This window comes from Castor canadensis, chromosome 15, assembly GCF_047511655.1.
Source record: "Castor canadensis chromosome 15, mCasCan1.hap1v2, whole genome shotgun sequence".
In the NCBI taxonomy this organism is placed as follows: Eukaryota; Metazoa; Chordata; class Mammalia; order Rodentia; family Castoridae; genus Castor; species Castor canadensis.
This window is the reverse complement of record NC_133400.1, coordinates 16,727,780-16,744,691: the sequence shown is the minus strand read 5'-3', so window position 1 is coordinate 16,744,691 and position 16,912 is coordinate 16,727,780. Positions and strand designations below refer to the sequence as shown.

The 16,912-nt window shown below is 35.0% G+C and overlaps 1 protein-coding gene across 7 annotated transcripts in view; it reads left to right on the top strand.

Annotated features, from left to right (window-relative positions):
- Nfat5 (nuclear factor of activated T cells 5) overlaps nt 1–16,912 on the top strand; it is a 109,398-nt gene that overhangs the window by 33,550 nt on the left and 58,936 nt on the right. For 5 of the 7 annotated variants that reach the window (XM_074055749.1, XM_074055748.1, XM_074055750.1 and 2 more), the window contains one exon: nt 11,423–11,548. In XM_074055749.1, coding sequence (XP_073911850.1) covers nt 11,423–11,548 — 126 coding nt within the window. Of the gene's footprint in view, nt 1–11,422; nt 11,549–16,912 lie in introns of those variants that run through there. The other 2 variants (XM_074055753.1, XM_020165528.2) reach the window with 1 other exon arrangement.

The following is a 16,912-nucleotide window of genomic DNA, read 5'->3' as shown; positions in this document are numbered from 1 at the left end:
TCAGGACTATCTTTTGCCACATTGAGTAAATGCATTCTTTCAAGTTCTTCCTTTTTGGCAGTCTGCTCCCTAGATCGTGCTTTCTTGTACTATTTATTTAGCCTGTTATTGAGATTTGAATTCAGGGTCTCATGCTTGCTAGGCAGGTGTTCTACCACTTGAGCCATGCCCCAGTCCTTTTTTGCTTTAGTTTTTCATATAGGGTCTCATGCTTTTGCCTGGGCCAGCCTTGGACTACAATCCCCTTACCTTTACCTCTTGAGTAGCTGAAATTATTGACACTGTCCTCTTAAAAGTTCTTTTCTGTTTTTTCCCCAGCTTCTTACTAGTTTCTTTTCACATTCTGATTCTTTCCCCTCTTTTTCTTTTTCTCTTTTCTTTTTTTCCAGTGGTACTGGGGTTTGAACTCAGGGTCTCACACTTGCTAAGCAGGTGCTCTACCACTTGAGTCATTCTGCCAGCCCGTTTACATGTTGGGTATTTTCGAGATAGGGTCTCTTTAACTGTTTGTCGGGACTGGCTTCGAACTGATAACCTGATCTCTACCTCCTGAGTAGCTAGGATTACAGGTGTGAAACTACTAGCACTTGGCCCTACTTTTTCTTATATTGTCTGTCCCACTGAGTCTATTTTCTTGCTCGTTCTTACTTATCAAATGACTGCCTATTTGTGTCAAGCACTGTGCTGTTGCTGAGGAGATGGTATGATTGAGACTAACCCAGCCACTGTCCTTATGATGTATACAGCGTAATAGGAAATACACACAGGTAAAGTGGTAGTTACTGAATGAACATTGTACAGTGAGTATGCTGCTAAGTGAAATACATAGAAGGGATAGCTAATTAAGATTGACATAGTCAGGAAAGCCTAATGGGAAATAAGTAACCGTTGAAAGGGGCTGTGGGAAGTCAATGTTTCAAAAAAAAAAACTCAATGGCATTTGCAAAGAAATAACACAAGAGAGTATGTGTATGAGGAGTTGAAAATTATTGTATCTTGAGAACGTGGAGGAAAAAAATGAGAAAGGAGAGGTAAGTCTGCAGAATCATAAAATAGGCACTTGTAAATATTCATCCAACAAATATTTAATTAGTACTATTGTTATTTTATAGCTATACAGTTAACATAATTAGAATTTTTCGTTTGCTTTTTGCGGTGCTGGAGATTGAACCCAGGGATAGAGTATGTAAGAAAAGCATTCTACCACTGAACTATGTTCCCAGTCCCATTATTGTAAATTTTAATAGCCAGACTTTCACTGTTCCTGCTATGAACAATCAAAACTAGGTTTTAGAAGGTGGCTGGGTCTATATGGGTATGGTTGCTCACTTCTGTAATCCCAGCTACTTGGGAGGCAGAGATCAAGAGGATTGTGGTTCAAGGCCAGCCAAGGCAAAAAGTTAGCATAACCCATTTCTATTAAAAGCTGATGGCACACTTGTAATCCCACCTACCTTGGAAGAATAGGTAGTATGTCGTTTAGAGGCCAGCCTTTGGCAAAGATGCAAGACCCTATCTGAAAAATGACTAAGGCAAAAAAGGGTTAGGGGCTTGGCTCAAGTGGTAGAGTACCTGCTTAACAAGCATGAAGCCCTGTGTTCAAACTCCAGTACCACCAAAAAAAAGCATGTAGATTTATATTTGCTTATTACTTTTTTTTTGAATTTTTATTCATTTATTCACATGTGCATACATTGTTTTGGCCATTTCTCCCATATTACTGTTGATTGCTGTATGACAGATGGCTTGTTTTGCTTTGCTTTTTGGGGTATACTGGGATTTGAATTCATCCTTGCTAGGCAGGTGCTCTGGCACTTGAGGCATATACCCCTAGCCCAAATCATATGTTTTCAAAGATTTTTTTTTTTTTACCTGTGGGGAAGATGCAAGGACTAGGTCTTGCTCTGTAGTCCAGGCTGCACAAAGCCCTGAGTTCAAACCCCAGTCCCACCAAAAAAAAAAAAGCTTATAGTCTAGGCTGGGGTTGAACTCTGAATCCTACCTCATTCTCCCTGGTGCTGAGGTGGCAGCTATGTACCACCACTCCCCACACTTCAGAGAGTATTACTGATTTTTCAGACTCTGACTTCCTGTTTCTGATCTTTAATTGTAATTATTGTCTAATGTAGCACCTATTATTCTCTAGATCTTTCATTCATATATGTGTATGTTGGCCTATGCCCACCAGATTTTCAGTTCTTTGAGGACAGTAATTATTGTCTGTGTTTTGCTGTGCTGGGGATCAGACCCCTTGCACAGGTTAGGCAAGTGCTTTCCGCCACTGAGCTAAGTCCCCACCACACTACTGTGTCTTTAATTTCTTTTTGATCCTCTTTTTTTGCCTAGTATATAAAGGATACAGTTGTATGCACACAGATAATTTTTTGTACATCACAATATCGACTCTCATTTTTAAAAAATCTAAATGTGCTTAACCCGTTGTCTTTTATAGGACACATAGTATTCTTGATCTTAAAATTCTTCAAATCTGGCTGGAGATGTGGCTCAGGTGATAGAGTGTCTGCTTAGCTGCTCAGCAAGAAGGTAAACCTTGAGTTCAAACCCCAGTACCACCACCACCACCAAAAAAGAATCTTCAAATCTAGTGAAGGTTGTCAAGTAGAACATGGTGATGAGCAACATATTGATAAGGTTAAAATCACAATAGAACAACGTCTGCTCTCAGCCAAGATAGTGTAACAGACACTACGTTTACCTTCTTGCCTGAACCAACTAGAAAGCCTGATGAAGTATATGAAACAGCTGGGTGTAATGGTGCACAGCTGTACTCCTAGCCCTGGGGGAAGGTGAGAGGAATGCTAGTTCTAGGCCAGCCTTGACTGTTCAAAAAAAAAACCCAATGGCTGGGGGATGTGTGGCTTAATGGTAGAGTGCTTGCCTGCCATGCACAAGGCCTTGGGTTTAATCCTCAGTACTAGGGGAAAAAAAGAACGTACCAAAAAAGTAGTTATCTTTATATTTAACATCATGCAATGAAGAGTACTGATTCCTGAGAGACAAAATAAATGAGATGATCTCTGTAAAGTGCTCTCACTTACTGTCTGGAGAAAGTTTCCAGGCTTTTGTGCGGAAAGGGGGATTTCAGAAGAGGAGGTCCAAGCAGAATCCAGTGGTCTCCTTGAATTGAAGTAATAGAGCTAGGATTCTGGGGAAGACAGGATGGTTAGAATTCTGAGAGTAGAGTATAAAGGGGAGGGAAGCAGAACTCTAGATCTGTAAAGGATTTGCTTAGCCAATTGAACAGTGTTCATTGCATGCACGTGGGAGAACTATGCAAGATTTACAGGTCCCCACATTTCCTCTTACCTCCTATATTCTCTACTATGGGAAATGGCTCCACCTTCCATCAATTTTCCCAAGGCAGAATTCCTGTGAAAAGATCAGACTTATATGTGAAGATCATCCTGCCAGAGAAATGCAGAATAGTAGTAGAGATGGAAATGAGTAAGAAGGTTTTTACAATAGCCTAAGTAAGTCTTTTCTCCCATTTCCTGCATGGAGAGCAAGAAATGTTTCTCGCTACCCACCCCCCAACCTTACTGAAAAAAAATCCTTGCTATAAAAACAAAAGGCTGGTGGAGTGGCTCAAGTGGTAGAGCGCCTGCCAAGCAAGCATGAGTTCAAACCCTAGTACTGGAAAAAAATAAAAAACCTAAGAAATAATGAATTCCTAAACCAAGGTAGTGGCAGTGAGAATGATGAATATGATATGAGTAGGATATAAGTGTAAAGATGTTTAAGAAATAGATGAACTGAAACTGAACTGGATGACTGGCTCAAGAGGGACAGGAGAAGGAAAAGAACTCCAAGTGGTTTTCTTTTATATTTATGCCTCCAGTTCAGCATAGAAGCTAGTTTAATGGATGTTTAACTGCTATTCAATCAGTGAGAAGAGATGGCATAACTTGAAATGCTGAGCCTGTGAATGTGGCAAATAAGGCATCAAGCAAGTAAAAATGATCAAGAGATAATACATGGTGTATTTTGTAATTAAGACTGCTACCTTTCTCTACCAAAGTATTTGGCTTTGTTTGATTGATTTTAAGCAGAAATTATGGCAAAAGGGAGAGAGAAAACAATGCAGTTTTTTTTTGTTTTTTTTTTTTAAGCAGTACTGGGTTTTGAATTTAGGGACTCATGCTTGCTTCAGCAGATGCTCTACCACTTCACCATGTCCCCCAACCATTTTTTGCTTTAGTTATTTTTCAGTTAGGGTCTCCTGCTTTTTGCCCTAGTCCAGCCTGGTACCCAGATCCTCTTAGCTACGCCTTCCATGTAGCTAGAATTACAGGTGTGCTCCACCATGGCCAGCTAGATTATTTTTTGATGGCCAGATGATCAAACATGAAGACATGAAATAAGCTTGCTTCCTTTGATATTTTAATTTCTTTGCAAACAGATTTTAAAAAGTAAAATTACCAGTTACAAAGCTGATTTAAAATACTTAGTAATTAACTACTTATATATTAAATTTTTAATGAAACATGTGCATGTATGTACTTTTTTGGAACAATGCTGGGATTATAGGTGTCTACCACCATGCCTGGATTATAGTTTTTAACACTATTAAAAAGTACTCATGTAAGATTTTTGGAAATTGTAAATAAGCCATAAATGTTTCACTTAGTGATGTATAGATCCTTTATAACTTAAAGAGTTTTGTTTCTTCTAAGACAGATTAGAATAATTTCTTTAGGAAATAACATAAATAAATTTAGAATGTACATAATTATAATAGTTTAAAAATATATTTAAAAATATATTTTATTCTGTATTTCATGCTAGGAAATTATTTAGAAAATGCACATGAAGTTTTAAAGTACAAAGTAATCCCTAGTGGAAGAAAATACAAGATACTCTATAAAACAATATCTATCAAGTTCATTATCTTGTTCCTCAAATTGGCATAATGTATATTGCTGTATAATAATTAAAATTACCTTAGACCACTAAATTATAGGAAAATAACAATAAAATACAATCTGGAATAAGCGATGTGTGACAGCAGACTTAAACTTGGTTTAAACATAGAAACTGAAAAAATTTGTTAAAGCAGAGCATCACTTACCAGTTATTCTTGGACTCTATAATCTTTTAGAAACCAAATATCCAGTGGACCTGCAGCCAGTACATTTTTCCAGTGGGGATGCCAAGTATGATGACAAGTCTGAAGTGTTTTTTAACAAAATGAATGCTGTCTCTCTTCATGTAGAACTATGTTGGCACATTGGAGATGCCAGGCACTTCATTTGAGAATATTTCATGTAGAATCATGGCTTTGGGATTCACCAGGTTACTGAGATAGTTAAAGGAAAGATAGAAGAGTAAGGCAGTTATTTCCTAAACCATTTTTTCTGAAAGTTTTAGAAAACTTTCAAATGTCTTTTAGCAGCTTCAGATTTATAGTTAAAAATGGGGGAGGAGGAACCCTCCTAGTTTTAAGAAGATAAAAGTGTTTACAAATGGAGTTTCTGATGTTATAGTGTACCTTGTATCAGGGAGCATTCATTATTGTAGTGTCTTTTTTTGAGCATAGTTTCATTTTGTTTTAGAAACTTTTTTTTTTTTTTTTGTGGGGCTTGAACTCAGGGCCTACACCTTGAGCCACTACACCAACCCTGTTTTGTGTTGGGTATTTTCGAGATAGAGTCTCTCAAACTACTTGCCTGGGATGGCTTCAAACTCCGATCCTCCTGATCTCTGCCACCCGAGTAGTTAGGATTATAGGCGAGCCACCAGTGCCCAGCTAGAGACTTTTTTTTTAACCACAAATATTTCCATTTAGCTGCTTGCTTGACAATTTGAACAAAAACATCTTATTTACTAAATTTTCTTTTCATTCTTAATTTCCATCCCTACTAAGTAACCAGTATTAGTTGTGTACAGTGTTATTACCTGAAAGTAACTAGGTAACCTTGAGATAAGTCATAAAGTAGATGGCCTCTGACACTTTTACTTTGTCTTTTTTTCTCTCTCTGACCCCAAAGCAGTTAAATGCCAGTTCTCAGGTCAACCAGGATGAGATGGACATTAATAATTTACAGAGGAATAACAACTTAAGAGTTCTGTTAAGCACATTATCCTGCAGCTCTGTGAGACTGGGCCCTATTCTTTATGGCTCTATAAGGTTTTTTTGCCATAGGCTGGCGTCAAACTCCATATGTAGCTAAGGCTGGTTTTGAACTCACCATCCTTCTGCCTAAGCTTCCTGAGTGCTAGTGGCATGTGCCACCACACCCAACTACAGTTCTTCTTTATTATATAGTTTGTCTGTATATTTGTAAAAGGATTGTCTAGACCAACTTATTCTTTTAAAAAATTTTTATTTTATTTTTGAATTAGCATACATTAGTAATATGAGATGGTTTCATTTGCCCCAACTGGTTTCTGCTCCTCCTTTGTGCCTCTTGTAAAGGGAACTATTGTCCTGAATTTTATCCTGAATTTTATATTTATCATTCCCTTCTTGATTGTTTAGAAATTAAATGAGAATGCACACACACACACACACATACACACACAATGAGCTTTTGCATAGTGCCTGGTCCTTCAAAATACTCAATAAATGGTAGCTATAATTGTGTTGTTAATGTTGTTGTTTTGCTGAGGGTGAAGAACAAGAAAAATGCCCAGCTTTTCTCAGCTCCTTTCTCTAGTTTGTTTCCCTGGGCTTTTCTGGAGAAAGTGAGAAGGGAGTATGGGGTTTTGAGAGCTTTTCATCTCTTTCTGGAACGAGCAGTAACAGAATGAAGCAGTAGAGGATGGAATTTGGGCAGTCAGAAGTTAGAGCACAGAGTGCCCACCTGAGAAGAAAAAAGAAACTGCACTATCAAGTTACCAATGTTTCCCTTCTCTCTCACTGTCTTAGGCCCTCAAGATAGGATTTCTGTGTACTTTGAGCTTGATGGGCAATAGTGAAGTTCTTCTACCCCTTCATAGCCAGTGTTGAAGAATGAACTGAATTGACCCAGAAATAATTAATAACATAAATAGATCAATTAAAATTTACAGAATGACTAATCAGACAAACCAGCCAACCCATTTTTACATTGTTGCCTTTGTTTCTAACTTGGGAAGCATTAATTTGTTTTAGTACCTGAAAGTGGTGATTTCATTCCTCTGTCCCCTCCTTCCATTTTCACTAGGCACTTAAGCTTTTCTGAATCTGCTCCCCTTTCTTCTTAAGTTCTTAACTCATACCCTTATATTAAGAATTTATGTTAATTTAGTTATATATTTCATTGCACTTGCCCTAATTCTGCTACATGTATACCTAAATGTAGACTGAATGTCAACTGAAATTCATGACAAGCCATAGATGAGTTGATTAGCTATAATTACACAAATTATTAGCAAAATTAATAGAAACATATATATAAGAAAATAGTCACCCTAGTTAACAGACTGAGGAAAAAAATCCTTTAGAAAATTCTAAAATAATTTCTAGATTAGAAGCTGGGGTGATAGTGTGTATAAGTGCTATGTACTTTTTTTTGTGATGCTGGGGCTTGAACTCAGGTGCTCTACCACTGGAGCCACTCCACAAGTCCTTTTTTTTGTATTGGGTATTTTTGAGATAGGGTCTCCAGAACTATTTGCCTGGGCTGGCTTGGAACCAAAATCCTCCTGATCTCTACCTCCTGAGTAGCTAGGATTACAGGTTTGAGTTACCTGTACCCAGCTGTTGTATACTTTTTGTCACTTTTAATCCTGATTAAATTTTACCTTATTCTGTTGGGTACATATTTCTGTTTTTCGTCATTCATGATGAATTATGACAATATATATATCCCTCTGAAGTTTCTGTCATTTGCAAATTTGAAATCTTTGTTCAAGTTGTTAGTTTATTAACCACCTCTCTCCAGGTTAAACTTAAACACTTTTGAGTGTTTTGGGGTAGAAGTCATTTGTTTTACTAAGTCAACATATCTTCATGTTGTTTACAAGAGCTTTTAGAGACGTTCATCACATATTTTGGTGAATTTAGTATAACTGTGCCTGTAGCATTTTTCACATTCTCCAGAGGAGTCTTAAAAGTCAAATAATTTATAGGTTGGACTTCTTCACAGTTTTGCTTTTTATAAATAGAAACTGTTTTTGTCCATGAAGTTTATTAAGAACATTGTCATAAACTCTGTTTGCTCTTATGTAATTCTCACTTGTGCTTTCTCTCTCTCTCTCTCTCAATCTCTCTCTCTCACTCTCTCTCTCTCGATATATAATTTCCATGCCATAAATTTCACCTGTTTGAAGGAATACAATTCAGTGGTTGTTAGTATATTTACAGGGTTGTGTAATCATCACCGTAATCTGATTTTGAAACATTTTATCACCACAAAAGGAAACCTTAGTCATTTTCCCCCCCCCTCTCAAAAGTGTTTTTACTTTTGTCAAAGAAATCTTCCCTTAGAATCTCTTTCCAGGACTGGAGGTGTGGTTCAAGTGATAGCACGCCTGCCTTGCAAGCATGAAGCCCTGATTTCAAACCTCAGTCCCGCAAGAAAAAAAAAAAAGAAAAAGAAAAACAAGAATCTCTTTCCATTATGAATTTTCCAATCTGCTTTTTTTTTTCAATTTAAGTTTCCTTTTTTTAAAATACAGTGCTAGAGTTTGAACTCAGAGCCATGCCTCTAGTACTTTTATTTTGAAATCAAAACAACAGAATTACTTGGTTTGTGGTTGAAACAACCTTCGTGGGGAAAAAACCTAGAGTGTTCATTCATCAAAAAACTGACTCCAAAAGCCTGAGGTAGCTGCCCAATCTTCTCTCTCTTTTTTTTGGTTATGTTTTGTGTTTATAAACATAGAACTTCATTCTTCCCATACTTCTATAAACTAATTGAAAAGATAAAGCAGAATTAGATATTATCATGTATCATGAAATAACTAGCACTTATGTAGAACTGTCATTTTCATAGATTTAAAGTACCTATGCTCTGGTTCACAGGTTCATTCATTAGCTAGTGGAAACTGTAAAACTTTAATTTGATTGAATTTAGAACCAAATGACAATTGTACTCATAGCATAATTTATATTTTTTAATCTTTTGGAATTTGATGGGAAGCAGATTTAAGAAAAAGGCGAGTGTATGTGGTCAGGTTGGACAGGTACAGTTTGGAGGTAATGAGGTAAAAGAAGAGTTTAAGTTAGGCTTTAAGTTTTACAGAGGTTTAAAGTAGAAGTGCCTGAAATCAGAACCTGTGCTGATAATGCACTAATTGCTATTTCCCTTGGATATACAAAAAAATTCCACAAAGAAGTTCTTCAGTTTCAAAACACATGTGCAAATTAAAATCCTTCAAAGCAAAACACTTTGATGAAGGAATACATTCTTCCTACACTTTTTTTTTTTTTGGTGGGACTAGAGTTTGAACTCAGGCCTTTATACTTGCAAAGAGGCACTCAGCTGCTTGAGCCACACCTCCATCCATTTTGTTCTGATTATTTTGGAAATGGGAGTCTCATGAAAGATTTGCTTAGACTGACCTTGAAGCATAGTCCTCCCAACCTCGGCCTCCCAAGTAGCTAGGATTACAGGCCTGAGTTTGACCTAGAGTATGATGTATTTGTTTTGGGAGGCAGACTGTGGAAAAGATTGGGCTGTAACAAGTTCTGTATTTAGTTATTTAGAATGTACTTTTTTACTAACATTGCTTATATATTTCTAATAGAGATTCTTAGGGAAAGGTAGAATGTATCATTCCACAAGGCTTTTTTTTTTAATGGTACTGGAATTTGAACTTAAGGTCTCCAACTAGCTATGCAGACACTCTACACTTGAGACACACCCCTTCATTCCCCGAAGCCCAAGCCTTCCTTTTGCTTTGATTGATTTAAATAATGGGAGAGGTAGAAAAACAGTCTTCTGGAAAAGTGCTATTGGTGTTGGGCTATTATTGGGATAAGCTTTTCCCCTTTGATATGAGTCATAAATGTATTTATGATCCTATTCTCTTTTTATTTAAGCTGGGGTTTTTTTTGTTGTTTTCAGTTTTTCTTCTTACTTGGACAAAAATGGTCTTGTGTGTTTTTCTTTATGTCTTTGGATCTCTTTGTTTTCATTATGAATTGAGAAAGATAGCTGTATCAAAATAAGTATTTGGTGGTAATGCCATTTAATTAGATTTTCCATATCTCCCCACCTTCTGTCTTAGAAAGATAGAAATTTAAGATGTTTAATAACATTTTAATAAGCTGAAAATTTTCTGCCAGGCATATCATATTTACATAGATGCCATATTTGTCAAATGTTTTGAAGATGAATATTTAGAATGTTGGATAAATTGTTAATGATTAATTGGGAGGAGCAAAGTATTTAGAATTCAATAATCGGTTAACTAAAAGTGTTGTGTGTTACCAAGGATAAAATGTCTAATAGTGCTATCTTTCTTTCTGTAGTCACTCATGCAGATTATTGATATCTTCTTTAGTTGTTAGAATGTTGGGTTACTTGGCATATTAGGCAAGTCCATTAATTGTGCCTTCATTCTTTTTAAAATAGGTATATACTTCTAATTGGTTTTGTGAAGTTCATTCTAACATTGATTCTGCTATCTTTAGAGAATATTTTGAAAATTATTTCTGTCCAAAAAAATCTAACCACATACAAATCTAACCACAAAGGGTTTAAAGTAGTAGATATAAATCTAATTTATGGACAGTTAAAGTATGAAATACTTTCTAAAGATACAGGCTTCTTTTATCTGGGATGCAAAAATAGTCATAACCTGATACAGATACTTATGCTTTCTGATTTAAGAGTATCCTATAGGTGTTCCTTTTCAGGGTTGCAGATGCCTCAGAGAATAAAAAGTGTTCCTTGAGCCATGACAGTACTTCTTTTAGCTTCTTTAGGAGGGAGATCTGAGTTAGGGTAGTGTTGGGTTAAAATACTATTTGCCAAAGGGCATTGAATAAAGAGCAGTATTAGACTAATGAATTAATTGAAGAAGCCAATTTAAAGTTGGTATAAGCTAGAATATGTTATCTCTTATGTAAAGGATGACAAGTTACACTGGTACTGTTAACAAAGGAAAAATTTGGACCATCTTGGGTTGATATTTCTTATTAGTCTGTGTAGTTTTATCCAGTTTTAAAATTTAGTAACTTTTTCTAGATACTATCTTGAAGAAAGGGATAAAACCAACAACATAACAACAGACAAAAAATAGAAAAAACAAACAAACCCAGGTACAGAACTAATGGAAAATTCATTCTTTAGTTTTCAATAAAATTATACAATAAAATAAAAGTATTTGCTAATAACTCTTCATGATGTGGGGTTGATTTCTGTGAATAACCTACATCTCATGAGAAGAAGATATTCATTTCATACACATGTAATTAGATTGCTGATTGACTTTCTTAAAATTTTTTTCTCTCTCCCCTTCCTCCCCACAGAATCTGTCTATGATCTTCTCCCAAAGGAGTTACAGTTACCTCCATCTAGAGAAACATCTGTAGCATCAATGAGTCAGACAAGTGGTGGTGAGGCAGGCTCGCCTCCTCCAGCTGTAGTCGCTGCTGGTATGCACTTCATTTTACTTTATTAAAGAAAACTAGGGTATTATCTGGCCAACATGAACAGTGCTCGCAAAGTTCATATCAAAAAGAGTGTGATTTGAGGGTTTCTTTAGGAGGTTTTCGAATATATACTTTTAACCTTAATTTTTCAATATGATTTTTTGATGTAAATTATTATTCCTTAAAGTATCATTTTGGGGCCAAGCATGGTACTTCAATCCTGAAATTCTAGCTACTTGGGAGGTAGAAATAGGTAGGATGGAGGTGTGAGTTAATAAGAGACCCCATCTCAACCAGTGACTGAGCATGGTGGTGTGCGCCTGTCATCCTAGCTAAGCAGGGAAGCACAAAGTCCAGGCCCCAGCATAAAAGCAAGACCCTATTTCAAAAATAGGCTGTGAAAAAAGGGCTGGCACAGTAGCTTAAGGGCTAGAGCAACTGCCTACAGGTGTGAGACCCTGAGTTCAAACACCAGCATCAAAAAAAAAAAAGAAAAATCATTTTGGCACATTGGTAAGTGCCATCTGCTAAAATGGACCTTGTCTTCAAATATGTGAACCAGTTTAAAACTGTTTTGTTGAGTGTACTTAAAAAGGTAAAAACCAAGCTATGGATAGAAAATTATACGTAACTATATTTTAAAGACTTGCTGAAAGGAAAACATTTTATATGTTCTGAAAAAGGACTCAAGCTCTCAAATCCTTTTCTGTTTGTAGCATGTTGCAATAAACTTTTCTACATTTAAAGAATAGGTGATGTCATACTTTAAATTCATGTAAAGTATTGGAAATTTGAATGTATTTATGTAAAGATATTCACTAGTATTAATAAAGTAAAGAAAGTAATGCTTGAATTTTTTTGAGTTTATTTTTTGCTCAGCTTTCAAATCAAACACTTTGTAACCATAAAAAACTGGTTCAAATTTTCATTTTGAATTTGAATAAAAGATTGACAGATTAGCTAATAGAAAAAAGTCTTGATTAGTAATAAATTAGTATGAATGCTTTCCATAAAATTAGCTTACCCAACTGTAATTCTTTAAGTTGGGTTTATAGATTGCTGAGTGTGTTTGCTATAGAAAAAGAAAATATAATATGTATTTATAGATATGCAGATATAGATAAATATCCTAATTAGAGGTTTCTTCTCTGATACCTCTTATTTTTAAAAATGCTACTTAAAGTCCATCAGAACATTGTTTTCAGTAAGTTCTTTTAGTTTTACAAAGAGAACACTGAAGTAGAAGATTGTTAATTAATTGAAAATATTGGTTCTATAGTATAGTTTCATATATTTTTGCATTAACCGATGTGCCAATAACCTTTTATTCCAATATTTCCCAAACTGTGTAGTTCAGTATGAAGCCTTCCATGTTGAGGGCAAGAAAACTTTAAATATGTCAGACTTACTATCCCTGCTCACTGTTCATGTGTTGCCAGACATTTTCTAACAGTTTCTGTGGATTTAATTGTGAATTATTAAATTTTTTAGATATCAGATTGATAAAGATGACCTGGTTCACTTTATATCTACTGGATTCCAAAATGGCTCGAATATTTTTCTGCAATTTAAAGTTTTATATCTAGTTTAAAAAATTGTATCAGATATTAAAACATAAAATACCTTTTATTAAGCATTTCACTTTAAATCCACATATAGAAATGAACTAACTGACTTCTTTTATATCTTTTGAGATCGTTTTTAAAGACATGTTGAATATGTATAGAACTAAAAGTCTGTTTCTTCTGTGCTTTTTAACAACTGTTTTCAGTAGATCCAGTGCCTTTTAAAAGCTGAAAAAATGTTAGCTAGGTTTGGAAAAAGAACAATACTTTTAAATAATACCAAACTCAATTTTAGAAATTCTTATGTGCAGTATTAAAAGATCTTGATTTTGGGTTGCCAGTAAAGTATTAATTTTCCTCATGAAGTTGAGAAACTCCTCCTCAGATAAAGCACATTAAAAGCTATGCGTTTAAAAATCATGAAAATAAAAGTTTGACCAAAGGAAGTATTCTGAAGCAATAAATTTGTAGTATATTGAAATTATTGGCATTAAAAAGATGGTGAAGAGAATAAGGAGGTAACGGTAACTTTGAAAGTTTTATTTTTACACAGAAAGTTTCAATGATCTAAAACAAAGTTTAGAACATTTGCAACATTCTTTTATGTAGTTTACTTTCTGAGTGACCAATCTAGTTTATTGCTAGTATTCTAGAATTGTTGACAGAAAAAAGTACTTTAAATCTGGGTGTGATAATACACACCTGTAATCTCCACACTCGGGAAGTTGAAACAGAAGGATTGAAAGTTTGAGACCTGTCTGGGCTATATTAGATGGTTCCAGATCAGCTTGGGTTACGTTAACAAGACCCTGTCTCAAAGAAAAACACAACCAATAAAACCAAAGAGTACTTTATCATATACCATTATGGATAAGAGAGCTTAATTTACAGAATAATTACTGTAGAGAAATCAGTTAGGATATATCATTAGAGTCACATTTTTATTTGTTAATATCCTTGGTGATATTAAAGAGATTTGGAGTATATTACCAAGTTACTCACTGTTTTTTTCTGGTCAAAAGACTAGATATCTAGGGAAATGCACATTAATTTAAAAACTTGTGAGTTAAAAAAAGCTGTAGCATTTGCTGTTTAAATATGAAATGCATAAAAATGATGACTCTTGATATAGTTAATTCTTCAGAGTTTTGAAGGAGCCGGATTGGCTGCTATCAGGTATGAGGGCCTGGTGGGAACAGACTTCTAGTTCTGCCATAAAGGTTTGTGTTTCACAAGTTTTAAATCAATTTAAATTTTAAAATTTAGAGGCTGGGAATATTTGTGTTCAAGGAAATTCTTTGTTTAATTTTTTAAAATGTGTTTCTCAGATTCACCAATGTAGATGTTCTTCTTACATATTAATTAGAACATAAATAAATGATACTGCTAATCCATAATCCAGAATATTGGGTAAAGGAGTATTTCTTGATCCTTTATTTTTTTAATTTTTGCCTCCCTACTATTCATACTTTTATACACTCCCAATCAATAACATCTTTTTATCCCATGAGTCCCAGGGCTGGGGTGTAGGACTGGGAACAACAATTCCTCTCATCACCTCTCCACAGAGCCAAGTGTCAGACTTCAGGAAGTGTAGTTGAGAGTCAGCAGTCTGAAATTTGTTTACCTTCCCATTTTTAAGAAATCTGTTTTTGTTCCATGGAGAGGTAGTTAGAAGTTTAAGATTCAGTATGTTAATGGATGAAAGTTTTAGAAATAAAAACTTTTCTGAACAATACTGTAGGCTCTAAATAAAACAGGGACCATTTTTCTTGAACAACAAAGTTAAGCAAATAAATTGATGGTTATAGCAACACTAGAAGTAAAGTACCAGAAATGTAAGTCATAACAGGATTTGTTTTTTGTAGAATTCTATATTACAGGTTATAAAGAACTGAAATGTGAATACTATTTAAAACAATTTACATAGTTATGCCAGAATTTAGGATTTTGAAAAGAGGTATGGCAGATTTTTAATAACAGGTTTAATGAAATATTCACATGTCATACAATCAGGTATTTTTAATTATTTATAGATTTTTTAATCCTTAGATTTACTTACATTATGTATAGTAGGTAGTCTTTTACAGAGGCCAACAATAACCTTTAGTCTCAATTTAACAGATCAAATTATTTTATATTACCATAGGGTGTTTGTCTTTACATGGGGAAATGGCATTGTATTTATCAGTTTATGTCAATATATACACATATTTTGCTAAGGTAACTGTTTCAAATTTCTTTAGCATTTCTTGCTCAAATTCTTGTGCTGTCTGGGTATGGTTATGCACCTCTCTAATCCCAGCACTCCAGAAAGAGAGGCAGAGGATTGTAAATTCACAGCCAGCTGAGCTACATAGGGTAACCTTGTCTCAAAATACAAAAATAAATAAACAAATAAATGAATCCCTTGATTCTAAACAATGGATTGATCAAAGTATAGTTTTATAGGTTTATAATTCAGCCAAATAATTTTTTTTGAGGTGCTGGAGTTTGAATTTAGGGTTCTTGTGCTTGCTAGGCAAGTGCTTTACCACTTGAGCTACACCTCCAGCTCCAGTGTAGGTTATTAACACTGTAATATTGGCCCATAAATTTAAGAAACCTTACTAAATGGTGCTTTGAATTCTGTGCCATGGCAATTAATAAATCTCAAGTATGTATCAGATATTTTCTATGATAAGAGAATCTAATTGAGAACTATTTACAATAAAGGAAAGAAAGGAGAGAGCACTAGAGAACTAAATCACTGTTTTGTAACCAAAGAATAGTTATGTTTTAATTCATTAATTAAATTAAAACCATAGGAATGTCTTTGGGCAGACATGGTGGTATATGCCTATAATTCCAGTACTCATAGCACCTAGAAGGTGGAGGCAGGATGTAAGGCCAGCCTCAGCTACATAGCAATACCATGGGTTAAAAAATCAAGGGCTGGAGATACAGCTCAGTAGTCGAGTGCTTGCCTAGAGTGCACGGGCCTTGGGTTCCGTCCCCAGTACCACAAAGCAAAAAACAAAAAAAAAAGTCCAGGCTGCAGAATGGTTCAAGTGGTAGAGTACCTACCTAGCAAGCATGAGACCCTGAGTTCAAGTCCCAGTACTGCAAAACAAAGCAAAGCAAAGCAAAGCAAACAAAACAACAAAAGCCAACCCACCTAAAAAAAAAAAAAAAAAAAACCCAAACAGAACATTCTAAATCATCTAGAACAAAACTACAAAAAAAAGAAATGAAGAAAATGTGTTATCATTTTTGAGGTCCCACTGTGTGGTAGGAATCATGATAGTTAATTTGCATGTCATTGTAAGTAATCATATCTTAATCCTTATAGCTACAAGGTACCTCTTTTCTGAGGTTTTAGTTCTTGTTGCCATTTTACTTCAAATTTAATACTGTGTGCTATCACTCAGATTAGGAGTTCATAAGATCCTAGACTAGGTAGTGTCAGAACAGTTTTTCTAATTTCTATTTAAGCTTAATGATCTTTGTTTTTGTGTTAAAGTGACATTACTTTTCAAAGTAGCATCATACTTGTCTTTAAAATTTTTTTTAACTTATACTTCCTGGGAGCTTTCCTGTCTTTCTCAGTGTTATAAATGTAGTCAACAACTAGTATAATTTATTTTTGTTTGAACTTGAGTTAGAGGAATATGTCTGGGATCTCAACCGTCACCCATTATTGACCAGCGATGCTACCCTGAAGAACTTAAATCACTTGATGACAGAAAGCATTTTTATCTTTTTTTTTTTTTTTTTGTGGTACTGGGATTTGAACTCAGAGTGTTCACCTTGAGCCACTCCA